General features: G+C 39.9%; 1 protein-coding gene and 1 long non-coding RNA gene across 13 annotated transcripts in view; one reads left to right on the forward strand and one right to left on the reverse strand.

Moving 5' to 3' along the window:
- The window catches only part of LOC141379820 (uncharacterized), a 62,612-nt gene extending 47,677 nt beyond the window's left edge, over positions 1 to 14,935 (forward strand). The window contains exons 4-6 of one of the 2 annotated variants that reach the window (XR_015520070.1): positions 10,407 to 10,506; positions 10,717 to 10,868; positions 13,084 to 14,935. This is a non-coding gene — a long non-coding RNA (uncharacterized LOC141379820). Of the gene's footprint in view, positions 1 to 10,406; positions 10,507 to 10,716; positions 11,460 to 13,083 lie in introns of those variants that run through there. The other variant, XR_015520069.1, reaches the window with a different exon arrangement.
- Positions 1 to 15,888, reverse strand: part of nsmfa (NMDA receptor synaptonuclear signaling and neuronal migration factor a) — a 78,938-nt gene that overhangs the window by 37,787 nt on the left and 25,263 nt on the right. For 2 of the 11 annotated variants that reach the window (XM_087300915.1, XM_087300910.1), the window contains exons 2-4: positions 7,637 to 7,690; positions 6,678 to 7,352; positions 4,403 to 4,473 (exon numbers count right to left, since the gene is read on the reverse strand). In XM_087300915.1, coding sequence (XP_087157041.1) covers positions 4,403 to 4,473; positions 6,678 to 6,998 — 392 coding nt within the window. In that variant the 5' untranslated portion in view covers positions 6,999 to 7,352; positions 7,637 to 7,690. Of the gene's footprint in view, positions 1 to 3,046; positions 3,917 to 4,402; positions 4,474 to 6,611; positions 7,401 to 7,636; positions 7,696 to 15,888 lie in introns of those variants that run through there. The other 9 variants (XM_087300914.1, XM_087300911.1, XM_087300913.1 and 6 more) reach the window with 6 other exon arrangements.

Consider the following 15,888-nt stretch of genomic DNA (forward strand, 5'->3'; position numbering starts at 1 on the left):
TTAATAATGCTTTTCCATTACATTTTGTGCACCCTGACAAACCAAATTCACTTTCATTGTACCAACAGCAGCAGCCTGGACATTCTGCAAAATAGTTTTTATTTGCATTCTACCTACGACAGTCATACAAGTTTGGAAAGAGAGGTGTAGCTGACTGCAGACTTTGATTTTGGTGAATTATCTCTTTAAAGGGAAGTCATCAGGGTCAGAGACTCTGTTATTTCAGGTCACCTCTGCTTTCAGCAATTATGCAGGTGTTTTTTCCTCACCATATTGTTTTTCTCTACAGCAGCTGTGCATTGTGGGAGACATCTGGCCGACTGCTCCAGACTGCTGTCCAATATGACCTCCTATTCGTCCGCAACTCTGATTACGCAATCGTCTGCTTGCCTTGTCTTCGTCTCATTCAGTTTCTCACTCTCCTCCTTTCATGTCTCGGGTTCATTATCTTTCTATGTCCTTGCCGCCGCCTCGTGAAAGTATGATGGCAGTGTATCATTTGTCTCATAGGGTTGACTTTACACAGGCACATCACACCACCCCTCTCTAACAATACACTCCTGAATCATCTACTGCTACTGCGACCATCTGTCCTGTTTCAATTACCCCCAATCCTTAGAGAGGACTTTTTAATGAAACATGCTGACTTAAAAACAAAAAGGGAAACATCCTATGTAAAAATGACCTCATTAATTATATGAAGAATACGCTAATACATCATTCATATGATATATCTATACCATGTAGCGATTTTCCCTTGTGTAGCTAAGTAAATCTGAGGCTTAGAAATGATGATAAAAATGCCTGTGTGTGTGGAGGGGATTATAAATCTTATTAGCATGCCTCATGAATATTAATTAGATGATGTAATGCTCATCCACAAGTCGTAGCTGATTTGCTGAAAAGCAGGTAAGTGGCCACTAGCAATTTCTGAAGTTAGAAAACAATAGCAATTTTCCTCTCAACTTGCATAGTTCAGTCACGCCTCAGTTGCACAACAGTAGAAAAGTCGGTTTGTGGCTGTGAAGCAAAAAGCAATTTCCGGGTGTATTGTAACTGTGGAGGTGAGACATTGAATCTGACTCTCGTCTGAACCCAACCACACAGCAAATAGGAGGCTAAACTGCTTAGGGTGGTTCATGTCCAAGAATAATGAACGTGTCAATTATCATCTTAGTCCTCACACAGAAAAACTCATATTGATATGGATGCACAGCTCTCAGCTTCAGATAGATAATATGATAGGTACTACAGTGAATAGATAGAAGGACACATAGATGAATGGATACGTAGATAGATGGACGACTGGAATAATGGATAAATTGATGGAGGTATGGACAGACTGACTGACTGAATGAATGAATGAATGAATGGATAGATGGATGGTTGGATGAATGAAGGAATGAAGAGGCAGATGTATAGTCATGGATACAAGAGATAGAACAATCTATGTATGGATGGATGGAATGTTGGATAGACAAATGGAATTTTGGATGGACAGATGGATGTATGGAAGAAAGGACAGATGGATGGAACATATATGGATGGATGGATGATGGATGGATGGATAGATGGATAGATGGACAGACAGACAGATAGACAGATAGATAGATAGATAGATAGATAGATAGATAGATAGATAGATAGATAGATAGATAGATAGATAGATAGATAGATAGATAGAGATGGATAGATGGATAGATGGATAGATAGATAGATAGATAGATAGATAGACAGACAGACAGACAGACAGACAGAAAGACAGACAGAAAGATAGATAGATAGATAGATAGATAGATAGATAGATAGATAGATAGATAGATAGATAGATAGATAGATAGATAGATAGATAGATAGATAGATAGATAGATAGATAGATAGATAGATAGATAGATAGATATGGATGGAATATGGATGGATGGGCAGATGTATAGTCATGAATACATGAACAAATAGAAAAATCTATGTATGGTTCGATGGGATGTTGAATAGACAGAACTTTATAGACAGATGGATAGATAGAGATGGATGAATGAAATGATGGATGGATGGGCAGATGTCATGAATGCATGAACAGATAGAACGATCTATGTATGGTTCGATGGGATGTTGGATAGACAGAACTTTATATGAACAGATGGATAGAGATGGAAGGAAGAATAAATGGATGGGTGGATGGATGAATGGACAGATGTAAAGTCATGTATACATGAACAGATAGAATGACCTATGTATAGATGGGTGGAATGTTGGATAGACAGAACTTTGGATGGACAGATGGATGTATGGAAGAAAATACAAATGGATAGACCATATATGGATAGATGGGTGAATAGATGGATGGATAGGTGGGTGGATGGATAGATGAATGAATGGGCAGATGTATAGTCATGTATACATGAACAGACAGAACAATCTATGTATAGATAGATAAAATGTTGGAAAGACAGAACTTTGTATGGACAGATGGATGTATGGAAGAAAGGACAGATGGATAGAACATATATGGATAGATGTATGGATGAATAGAGATGGATTGATAGATGGATGAATGAATGGGCAGATGTATAGTCATGGATACATGGACAGATAGAACGATCTATGTATGGTTGAATGGAATGTGACAGAACTTTGCATGGATGTATGGAAGAAAGGACAGATGGACAGAACATATATGAATGGATGAATGGACAGATAGAAGGATGGATGGATGGAAGGTTGAATAGACAAAACATTTGATGAATAGATGAATGGAAGGATGTATGCCTGAGCATTAGGCAGATGTATATAAATATATTTAAAGATAAAAATAAATGTGGATACATGATGTATGTATGGATGGATGGAAGGTTGGAGAGACAAAACATTAGCTGGATAGTTAGATCGAAGAAAGGACAGATGGATGGATAGTACATGATGGATGGATGGATGGATGGATGGATGGAGGGACGATGGGTGCAGTAACTGGCCAGACTGATGCAAGATAGACAGTTCTGCCAAATCTGAGAAGAATAAAGGCAGAATTAACAATCCTGCAACAAAGTACCTCTGGATGATGGCAGCTGACTCCACCTCGCTCTTTTTCCTCTGTCTCTCAGCTAGACTCCGGAAAACCCTGCCAGGGTGCGACATAGCTTTAATCGCAGAGAGGGCGAGGGCGAGTTTGAGTGCGGTTAGAGGTTACAGCCTGAGCCATGCTCATGAAGCACACATTTTAGCCTGGGGTTAAGCAGGAGCAGCTCCTTCCACACAAATAAAGGTTCAGCTATCAACAGAGCCTCAGGTCAGATTAAAATATAAATGAACAGGATTCATGCGGACACACGCTTGCGCAGACAATGATTTTGTATTGATTGGAGAATAACTCAGTGTCACAGTGTCACCTAAGAGCTGAATTACAGTCCACATTTAGAGATTTAATTGCTCCTTACAATTAAATAAAAAATGTTAATAAAATATGAAAAGACACTGAGCACTGAACAAGCTCTTTCCACCAAATTATTCCAACTCAACATTTCTAGATAATCAACTTAACTGTTAAAATGATCAGCATCTGTCAGCATTTCTAAACCATCCAAGACAACGACATCTGTGTCTCTGGCTGAGGTAATCAGAATCATCCAGATCGGCCTATCAGATGCTTCTCAAAGCCATTTCATGAATGGAAACGCACCGCTGCATTACAAACCACTAAAGCAACATCATCCATCTTTGCCTCAGGTTTTCAAATCAAGCGCATTGTGATTCATTCATACATCAAGGTAAAATAATTTTACTTCAGTTTCATCATCCTGACGGCCGTGAAACGACAGCTTCCTCTGTGACTTCAAACACACAAACCCTATTTGAACAGAGCCATTCATTCTGGGCACATTCAATAAATGTCATGTGATTTTTAAACAAGGTTTGCGTTTTCTCACACAATTATAGAAAAAAAAGAGAAATAAGAAATGTAATCTTATTCAGACAGGAACATCAGTGATTGCTGTGATTGTTTTTTGTTCCCTTTCAAACATTGAATATTGTACATAAATCTAAACTGGTAAAGTTGCATGGATGGCGGGACGAGCTGTGGTGCGGAAGCTAGCGTTTGACATCACACGCTGTCATTTTGTGACATTTAAAGGGTACAAAAGGGGGATACTCACGAAATCCTGTTGAGTGGCGAGGCAGGGCAGACAAAAAGAAGAGAGAAAGACAGACAGAAAGCTTAGATAACAACCATGTTGGAAAAAAAAAAAACTGTGTGGTCATCGTGTACTTGTCAGCTTTGTGAGTCAGTTTGACAGTAAATGTCACTAAATGAAAGTGTGTTAGTGGTGAGACACCTGTTGTGCCATCTGTACTTTAGGTTGGTATATAGATGGCTTTGGTGTGTGTGTGTGTAAGATGAAGTGAGTACTTACGCCTGCATAGTTGTGGTAGCAGTCTGAAAGCTGAACATGTTCTCTTTAGGGAACCAACTGTTATCGTCTGGTTAAAAACAAACATAATGGATCACATTAGTATGGTTTTAAAGATAGCTGAACATATATAAACTGAACATATATATATATATTATGTAGTAGCCCCAAAATCTATTTGAACATGTATGCCATGAAAGACAACAAAATATCAAACCAAATCAGCATCCAAATAATGGTAGTTATACTATTCTTTTGTAAATCCTATCAAATGTCTGACATTTTGGCTTGAAAAGTACCCTTGTGCTGTTTTGTTTACAAATAAATGCCATTTGGTTTAATAATTTCTACAGTTTTAAATAAATGTTTTAGGTTCAAGCTCAATTGCATACAATCGGTTACAGCAAAAAAAAAACAATAAAAATGTTGCTTTTATTTTTCTTCAGTGAGTGAAAGGTCTGCTGGTCTCCTCTACTTGTAGTTATTCATCAAAGACATTTGTGTATCTGTGGTCTGTTGTCAGTACATCAACAAAGACGCATTGTCAGGTAAGGACAGAACAGATTAAGTGTGTTTTCTGTCTGGTTTCAGTTGTCAGGGTTAGGGTAACCCATAAATTAATGCAAAGAAAGTCTGCAAAATGCAAAACATTGATGCAAAATTTGATTAGACATTAAGACTACTAAAAAAAACTTTATCTCTGCTTGATGGGCAAAAGTTTTCTGATGGTTGTTTGTCCCTATAAACGAGTGAGTTTATGTGAAAACCCTTCAGACGCAGTGATATACTGGCAAATTCCTCCTGATTGGTCAATTTCAGATCAATTGACAGATTTGCTTGTTTGACTGTACACACAAATTCTTTTATGACATGAAAAATTGTCTGGAGTTTGTAAGCCGCATAGCGTGTAAAGCTGCTGTCACACTGCACTTTTTTCCCCACGGACTTCCATTCATATGCACGCAAATGTGTCAGACTGGAAACGCAAGCTCATGTGGCAAGTTTCGCAGTTCACTGCAGTGCAAAGTTCAAGCTTGGTGAACTCTGACCTGCGAAATCCCATCACTTGACTGCATAAGACTAATCTAAAATCAAAACATGACTCCCTGGACAGAAATTTAGAATATGGACCAATTGCCAGTTGAATCAGATGTGTTTTATTTGGAGCAATTAGGGGTACCTTAACACTTGGATTGGGACCCCTTGATAAGAAGTGTTCGAACTTGCTTTTGAAAGGCAAATGTACTGCAGAGTTTAGTTTTACCCCAACCCCCCCCACCCCCCACCAAAAAAAAAAAAAACACACATGAACCAGCTAATCAAGGTCTTCAGACAGACAAGGAAAGGAACTTCCAGGCGATTGCATTAGATCAGACTGGACTAGACCAGGGGCCACCAACCCTGCTCCTGTTGAGCAACCTTCTTGCAGATTTCAATTGAAACCCTGACCAAACACACCTGTAGGTCCTAATTAATAGGTTCAGGTGTGTTTAAAAAGGGTTGGAACTGAATCTTCAGGGAGGTAGATCTTCAGGAAAAGGGTTGGTGATCCCTGAACTAGATTCTGGCCCTCAAACCCATTCCATGAACTATACAATGGGACTAGCAATGCCAAGTCATAGGCTTGATTCTAAAGGAAAGCATGTATGGGTAAAATGTATACCTTACTTGGTCCTGGAGGGCCGGTGTCCTGCAGAGTTTAGCTAACCCTAATCAAGCACACCTGCCTTTAACTTTCTAGTGATCTAGAAGACAGTCATTAGCATGTTTAAGGTGTGTTTGAATAGTGTAGGAGCAAAACTCTGCAGGACACCGGCACTCCAGGACCGAGTTTGCCCATCCCTGGTCTAGAGGATCAAGATTAAGCCCACATACTGACTTCTGAGCTTTAGATTTGAACCTGAAACATTCATTTAGATGTAGTTTAAGTGTCCAAATATTTTTGGGGCCACTGTGTGCAGATCCACAACACACACACACACACCCACACACACACACACACACACACACACACATAGTCCACTCCACAGAGGGAGAGAGCACAAAAGAGACACAGAGGAGAGAGGAGAGAGACACAGGAGATTGGGAAAAATACAGACCACGGCACATCGAACACATCGACGCCCCCTTGTTGGCTGAACCCCACCCCTTCCCCTCGGCCAGAGCCTCTCTCACTCTTTCTCTCCTCTGTCGCTCTCCCCCTCTCACCTCGCTCCAGCCCAGTCACGCGGTCCACACTGCACATCCGCTCTAGAGGGGGCCGGCGCTGCTTGCCTGCCTCTCGGGTGCTGCTTTCCAGGTCCAGGGAGCCCTGGCTGCGTGATGGAGCCCCAGGACAGCTCTCACATGCCAGGCCGCATTCCTTTCCCTCTCCCCAGCCACGAAGATTGTGTGCGCTGACTGAACTCTGGAGTGGCTGGGAAAGGTGGTGATGGTGATGGGACACCACGTGGTGATGGTGTGACGTTCCTGCTCCAGAGATATTCTGGGGGGTTGATCCGCTATTTCCACTGCTACCGCTGGTGTTGGCATGATGGTGGTTGGAATGATGGTGATTGCTGTGATGATGGTTTCCGCCTCCACCTCCGCCTCCATGGTGGTGGTGTCGCTGGGTTGGAGATGACGTGTTGGATGATGTCGAGGGCTGGGAGAGAGCCTCTTTCAAGACCTCAAGCTCCAGATTCTCTTTGCTTCCCCGACTGGTTCCCAGCATTCCGCTCTCTCCGGTGATGGTGTAGACTCGAGCAGGCTGCAGGGCACACTCCACACACTTCTGCTGGTCCTCCTCTGCTGAAAAGCTGCGCTCTAGGGATAACCGGCTCTTGGAGGATGTTGTAGGGGGTGGTGGTTCCAGAAGACCCAGGGCGGGGTTGATCAGGCTGGCGTCGGTGCTGATGGGGGAGCCCTGGAGGGTACAGCTGTGGTTGTTGTTCTGAGCACACAGGCTGTCTGGGGAGTCAGAGTCGTGGCCAACGAGGGTGTCAGACAGTAAGTGATCTTCAAATCAAACATTAGGACAGATGCAGAGAGAAAGAAAGAAAGAAAGAAGAACAAGAGAGATGCACAGAGAAAAAAGACGAATGAGGTAACAAATGCTTTGTTAAGGAGTGGCACAGTTCCTCATGAAACATGAATGCGCCTGGAGTCTAACAAATTTCACAATCTATAGGTGGATCAGAAATAAGAAGTACGAAGATTAACAGCAGAAAGAAAGAGGAATGGAGATGTCTGACCTGATCCGTTGCAGTTCTCAGGATGGGTGTGAAGGTACTCTCCAAATGCACGAGCTGCTCTGCAAAAAAGCACACACGCACTGGTCAATGCCGGCCACACACTGAGAATACAGTCACGGCTGAAGGATGGTGTTAGGAACGACATGCTGAGAAGTCACAAGAAAATGAGTCATTTTATTAATGAATTGTTTAAAACAAGGGTGCCCAATCCTCCTCATGGATGCAGGCTTCCTCCAGACTTTAGCCCTAGCCAGCTCTTACACAATTGTCTGGAGGTTCTATGCTGTGTGTTCATGTAAAAGCACTTGTATAGCTGGTCTTATGTGCATAGTTAAGTATCTTTTAGTATATGTTAGGTTAAGTTTAAAAAAAATAATTCTTATGTCCAGTGTTGTGTTTGTATTTATGATTAAATTATATAGCACTGTTATCCTGTGAGACACGACACTTAAACAAACCAGGCCACGTTTTAACAACACCAACAGAAGACTAAATGCAAGACATGAGTACACATTCCACGATTCCAAGTGCCAAACGAAACCGAAAGCAACTAGACATAGCTCTGTGAATGAATACACCATGCCAAGAACAAAACAACAAACACACCAGGACGGGAACGCGCATCCTAAGCCTGCCAGGACCTCAAGCACCCGCATCAAGCAAAAGCGAGGCCAAGACAGCACACAATGACAAAAAATGAGTGCTCAACCCGAGGAAACTCGAGCCGAGCACAACATAAAAGACATGACAGGACTAGTGTCTGGACTCTGCCATCAAAACAAAAATTAACAAGACCAAAGGTGGAAGAATTCTGACATTGTAAAACTGATTGAGAACAATTTCGTGCAAAAAATTTAATTCTGAACTTTCATACAAGTTTGTAACGACATTACGATGAATAAATTTTCTAATCATTCTAATCATTTACTTTAATTAAAACTATCTACTTCATGGTAGGGTTGTCCAAACCTGTCCATGGAGGACCAGCAGTTGCGTTCATCTAATTTCATAATTACCATAACAGTATATTTGGCTGACTGGAAGTGTACAAGTAAAATTAATTAATTTTCCTTTAGCTTAGTCCTTTATTTATCATTGGTCACCCAATGGAATGAACTGTCACTTAGTGACACTTATTCATCATGTGTTTTACACAGCGGATGCCCTTTCAGTTGCAACCCAGTACTGGGAAACATTCATACACACAAATTCACACACAGAAATTCCAATTGGCCCAGCCGGAACTCAAACTAGTGACCTTCTTGCTATGAGGTGACCGTGCTACCAACATCATAAGACGTTAATATTAGGTTAGACTTAGATTATGACATCAGGTGACCAAAATTCAATGCCTAGCCAACATCTAAGGACAACGTTATTTTGACGTCCAATAATGATGTCAAATTATATTGATATTTGGTTGATTTTAGGTTTTTCTGGAAAGTGACTAAAATCCAATGTTTAATAGATGTCATATTGGTAACATCCACACAACGTCAAGGTGTAACATGATTAGACATTGATACTTGGTTGATTTTAAGTTGGAAATTGACATCAGCCTGACGTTGGGTTCTGACGTCAACCTGATTTTCAATTCCAAGCAAAATCCAACGTCCCTATGACGTTAGGGGAACATTGGGGTACAACGCCAAATATGACGTCATGTTGCCTGCAAGGTAACCACTGAGCCACCGTGTCGCTCTACAAGTAAAATATATATTTTAATTAAAGCATAACATTTTGCTATGTGAAATCTATTCAATAGATTCCCACAGATCCCCTGAAATCAGCTTAGTCATTGGGACACAAAAACCACAGAAGCATCACACAGTGTAATCCAGCCCCAAATAATCCAGTGACCCTGTCAGCAGCTGATCACATTTAACATTTACTGCAACCCTTTCATTACTTAAATCCTATTTTAATGAATTAAACCCATCACGCTGTCTCTTTAAAAAGAACCACAGAGCATTCAACCAACCACTAATGTCAGCTTGCACTTTAAAACATGCATATACTACAAGAAAACACATCAATATTTATCAGTCAGGTTGTTCTTCTGAGTGTAGCTTTTGCATGAAAATGTCCATGAAAAGCATGAGAGTTCATTTGCTGCTGTGCCTTATAGACTTTTATGTAAATGTCCTACATGTTTCAACACTTTTCTTTGCTCACAACTGGCACATTAAATTCTTTTACATACAAAGACATCAACCAAATTACATGTCTGATAATATGGCCACCTTTAAATGTACTCAACCAACAAAAAAAGGAAAAGATCAGTGAAGATAGACGACAATTCCTTAAATGTCTTTTAACTGTTCCTCCTCCCGGATCGGGCTGTCAGTTTCTCTCACTTCGTTTTCAATTTGAGCAATGACAGGCCCAGAGCGGACTACTCTTAGCTTCTTAATGTCACCTGCTAAGCTGACACCAGCCTCGGGTATAAAGGGCTTTCTCAGGGATATGAGTAATTCTCCGACTGCATTGAGAGCTCTGAAAGCTGGACTTCTCAAACTGGAGAACGTGGCTGGATTTCTGCAGAGTGAAGGCTGAAATGAGGGGCAGGCATGCGGAAACGCATGTGACTGTAAAAAAGAGGGCATATGGTAGAAGGAAAGGTGGAAAAAAGAGTGACGGAGAGGAAGGGAGAAATAGAGGAGGATGAGCTGGAGGAGGAACAGAGATATGAGAGCTGTGTAAATGTAATTGGTTGCTTTGTATTTCAGTGCCACCCACAGATTCAGATGGAGCATTTTTATCTTTTCAGGCCGAGAGGAAGAATGTGGGAGAATGAAGGGTGAGAAAGGGACAAATGTTGACATGGCGATAAACGGAAGTGGAAAGAAGGAAAAAGACAAATGAGAGAGGTACAACTGAAAAAGACAAGAATAAAACAATTACATAAACAAATACATGCGTATATACAGTATATTCAGTTCAAATCGAGCATCAGAATGGAGAAGAAAAGTAATTTAACGTGGCATGATTGTTGGTGCCAGAAGGGCTGGTCTAAGTATTTTCTGAGTACACTGTTGATCACTGGGATTTTCATGCACAACCATTTCTTGGGTTTACAGAGAATGGTCTGAAAAAGAGAAAATATCAAGTGAGCGGCAGTACTGTGAGCGCAAATGCCTTGTTGATGTCAGAGGTCAGAGGAGAATGGCCAGACTGGTTCCAGCTGAAGGAAAGGCAACAGCAAATCAAATTACCACTCGTTACAACCAAGGTATGCAGAAGAGCATCTCTAAATGCACAACATTTCCAACTTTGAGGTGGATGGGCTACAGCAGCAGAAGACACTGGGTGCCACTCTTGTCAGCTAAGAACAGGAAACTGAGGCTTCAATTGGCACAGGCTCACCAAAATTGGACAATAGAAAGTTGAAAAACGTTGCCTGGTCTGATGATTATTGATTTCTGCTGCGACATTCGGATGGTAGGGTCAGAATTTGGCGTCAACAACATGAAAGCATAGATCCATCCTGCCTTGTATCAACAGTTCAGGCTGCTGGTGGTGGTGTAATGGTGTGGGGGAAATTTTCTTGGCACACTTTGAGCCCATTAGTACCAATTGAGCATTGTGTCATCGCCACAGCCTACCTGAGTATTGTTACTACCTGAGAGCTATAATAAAAATAAAACTACAATGTTATACTACAATAAATAAAAGAAAATTCAACATGTCATGTTAACTATATTAATAACATAAATAAAAAAAACTAATTAAAGTATAATTTAACTACAAAAATCCTTCAGCTACTAAAATAAATATTAAAAAGTGTAAAATATTAAATGACAAGTACTGTATGTGGTTCAGCAAATATAATAAATAAATGAACAAATTAATGTAAAACTGTTTCAAATGAGCATAGCATGGCACATCACATTGGTTTGCATATTTGTATGAACTAATGTAAAAAGGAAAAACAACTTTGATTTCCTTGTATTAAAGGCTCATATGATGTAGCTCGATAACCCCGAGAGATGCTCTAAAACCTCATTCATACCAGCACATCAAAACAAGCACTAATTTGACACTTAATTCACAGGCAGCTATAAAGAGAGTGTCAGAAACAGAGAGAGCGAGAAGACGGATAAAAACTGAGAAGTGAACGTCACATCGCTTCCCAAAGGAAATATTTGTCACCACTGGCCCCTCGTAAACAGCAGGAATCAAAGAGACAGAAAGAGAAACACTAATTAGTTCGAGCCTGAAGGGAAGACCATCAGCAACAATCGATGACTCCAGCTGAGAATCACGGGAAATGACTTAACCAATCAGAACATCCGATTGCCATTTAAATAAATAATGAGGCCTGCATAACTGAAGAGACTTTCAGAAGCGCAAATGGACGCCTTGATAATAAGCGAACAACAGCTTATTCTGTTCAGCATACGGTGGCTCTGGCACTCGCAACAGTGTAAATCTCTGGGTGAGTCATTGCTTTTTGGGAAGCTGATTCAATCTTGTAGGAGACATGACGAATGAGTCCTTAATACGCTCCGGCTGAACCTATTTTCGCCACACAGACTAATATTTGCAGTCTATGGCAGGCCGTTTTAACATTCAATCTATAAAAACGTAGAAGTGTCTATTTTCATCCTAATACTGTATTCTTTGGCTCACTTATCTTTCCCATGAAGCACTAGCACTTTATTCATTAGCTATTAGTGATTTTTCCCTTTTATTACACGGCTCTCTGGAATACTTGATTCTGATTGGTCAATCGTGACACTTCATGGTATGCTATTGTGACAGCTCCTGAAACTAATAACACAGCCTCATTCAAGTACTTCAAATCCTCTCGACTATTGGGTTCTGTGAGAACAACCGGCTGGATGTACATTATCCCCTTTGAATACCTATACACAGAGCTGACTCGTGGCTCTATGACGTCCTAGACAAAAATGAATGGAATTTTGTATACAAGTGGTGAAAATAAGGGGTTAATGCCTATATTGGTATTGCTTATATGAGCAGATATATGAGCTATACACTCACGGATCAGCTGATGGACGCAGATTTTAAATGCTCCATTATCTGGGTAACTGTGTTTAGGCTTTAAGTGATGACCGTCAGAGCCAATCACAGTCATACCTGTTGAGCACGTGAACACAATGGCAAATCAGCTGTGTTTACAAACATACTCAAACGATCAAATATTAGCTGGAAATAGACATTCTTAAAATGTCACTGAGTACGTTTACATGGACACCAATTATCCGATTTTAATATGATTAAGACTGTACTCTAATTAAGAGTCTACTATGTAAACAGTGATTTTTGATGACCTTAATCCGACTAAAGTCATAATCGAACTAAACAGAAATCAGATTAAGACATGTGGAGTATGCCGATTGTAGTCGCATTATTGAGGTGCAATACAGACATGTAAACACATTAAACAAACTATTTTTTTCAAACTAATTTTGTTTACACAGCTCACCTATAGTGCATGAGTTTGGACAAGAGGGAAACCGAAACACCTGGAGGAAACCCACGCAAACACAGGGTGAACATGCAAACTCCACACAGAAATGCCAACTGACTCAGCTGGGACTCGAACCAACAACCTTCTTGCTGCAGTGCTAACCACTGAGCCACCATGCCAGTAGCAATCGGTAACATGTAAATAGTTTGGTTTTTAGGCTAAATGTTAAAAAGACTTGCCATATGCAGTCACCATCACATGCATCCACCTTTAATGTATCTAATGATCTAGCTCCACACAATAACCATCCCACACACACACGGAAAGCCCACTCGCATCTCAATCTAGCATCCACCTCCATAGAAACTGTCATGGTCCTACAGGAATCCCTGACGGCCTTCAGCTCTCCTGACGTAACGCTCAACAATGCGACACCTGCGACAGCGCCTGAAATGATCCACTTTCACCATTACAGCTCGTGGTGAATCGGGTCATCGGTAACAAGCATGCTCTAGTACAGGAGGGTTAATTGGAGAGCCGGTCGAGTCTGAAGAGCCTCATGCTTGACTTGAAGAGAGAAGAAACGAGCAGGGGCTGGTGGTACTCTACCTGAGGGTGGATAAATAGCTAATGACATGGTGTCTCTGCCGTAACAAACACCTCTGTTTTCAACTCGCTTTACATGCATGTTGTTATTATTTACAGTACTATATTGTATACTGCTCAATACTTTTCCATGCTATCTTTGGATTGCTACTGAAATACTTCACTCATAAATATGAAAATCAAAAATTATCAAAAATGATGCTGCTTGTTCAAACTACTTATCAAAAATGGGCTGAAATATCACAATTCTTGAGTTTTTTGGGGGAAACTTAATTGTTTTATGTTCAATCCACTTGATTTATTCAATTTCTGTTGGGACAACATGATGGAGTTGTGTGAAACCCTTCATTTTTTACTGTGTTTATTGTCGCAACAAATTTAGAATTGTTTTGAAGAGTTTAATGTTTTAGTGTTTCTGGAATTCAGAAATTATATTCTTTTTTAAAAATTATTTTCCTGCTCAAAAATTGCTTGGGACTTCCACAAACAACAAAGCCAAGCAGCATTTGGCTAATAAAATGGGTTGGGCGCTAGGGGTAGAAAATCCCACTACAGTTTCTCAAATAATTCAATTAAATAAAAAAAAGTTTAAAAAATGCATGGTTTAATCAAATGAACCAAAATCAACCAAAATCAAATGTTCAATTGAGCAAATCAATATATTAATAAAGGATATATTGGTTTTGTAATCTGTATGAGATGTGGTGTTATGGACGAAAGTGAGCAGGGCGGATGTGCTGCGGACGACAGTGAAGACGGTTGGGTATTCGCGGAAGAAAGCGAAAGTAAACAGCGGACGGGGGAGAATGGCGGTTGAGGAGGGGGATCGGTAAAAGGAGGTGCCGGATCAGATTTCAGGGGTGCTGGATCCGGCGTGTTCCGGAAACAAATTGAGCCCCTAGCACCATCTCAGGCAACCTGATAAAATGAAGATTTTGTTTGATTCGAATGTTTCGAACTAAAAAGTATGAGACAGTTGTTGTTTAATTTTATTAGTGATTCCAAATATGTAATGTAATTGTAGCTTAGCAAACAGTTTTGGAGATTTTGATGTTTCCACATTCAGACAGAAAGCAATTCAAAGATGATCTCAAAGATTTGTTGAGTACTTTAACAAGACAGCAGTGATTGAAACCCCCCCCCCCCCTATTTAGTACTCCCCCCTTTAAACAACTTTTTGTTTAAAAGAGAAAATTATACATATGTTAAAGCTATAATTTCTACAGATGTAAAAAATATAATAAAGAAAATGTTTTAAAAAAGTAAACTTTGTCTTACTTAAAAAATATTGTTGAAACTTTAATAACTTTTTAAAACAAATTAAAGCAACATAAAAATATCACTTGCCTTGTCATGATATTTTTACAGTGCAAACATTTAAAATTTGTATTCTTTTGAAATATTTTTGAAGTGATGTTTAAATAGCAGGGTGTCCGCGGGGTCCTAAAAAGTATTAAAAGTTGATAAATCAATTATGAGGAAATTAAGGCCCTTAAAAGGTATTAAAAAGTCTTAATCATGTTTTTAAGAGGTCTTAAATTTTGTTCAAGCCTTGTCTAAAGTGTTTGACTCGATAAATATATTTATTTTCCTCCTAATATTAACAACGCCATGCTCAAACCACGCAATTGGTTCGGGCCAGGGCACATCGGCCAAGCTTCTCTGTCTGGGTGATGTCACATAATTTGCAACAAACACATGAAAGTCATGTGACGCTCTCCACATGTATCGAAACTATAGATTAAAACAGATGGCAAAATGGGAAAATGTAAGTTTGCGTACTCCTGATTGGAGAAAGAGGAGTTTAAACAGTGGCCTGTCACTGAAAACAACCGTGTAATTTATTCTCTCAAGCTTTGCTTCTTCGGAGCTTATCTGAGTTCTGTTGCATGGTTGAGCTCCGTTGATTTATTTAACGACAACTGTTTATTAACACCTGTTTGTTAAGTTATTGGTTTGATGCTGATTAGAACTTGAAGTGACGATGAGGTCTGTGAATACTCTGAGAAGGTCTTTAAAAAGTCTTTAAAAGGTATTGAAATTACAGTTAGGATTCCTGCATATACCCTGAATAGTGATGTTGACATTTTTCAGTGTTTCCTATTATATATGTCTTCTGGTGAAAATTTTATTTATTTTTTGGCTGGAATAAAAAATATGTTTAAAATGTAAAAAAAAATTTTTTTTAATTTATTTATTTTTATTTGCA

This window comes from Danio rerio, chromosome 21 (genome assembly GCF_052040795.2).
Source record: "Danio rerio strain M-AB ecotype USA chromosome 21, GRCz13ab, whole genome shotgun sequence".
Taxonomy (NCBI): Eukaryota; Metazoa; Chordata; class Actinopteri; order Cypriniformes; family Danionidae; genus Danio; species Danio rerio.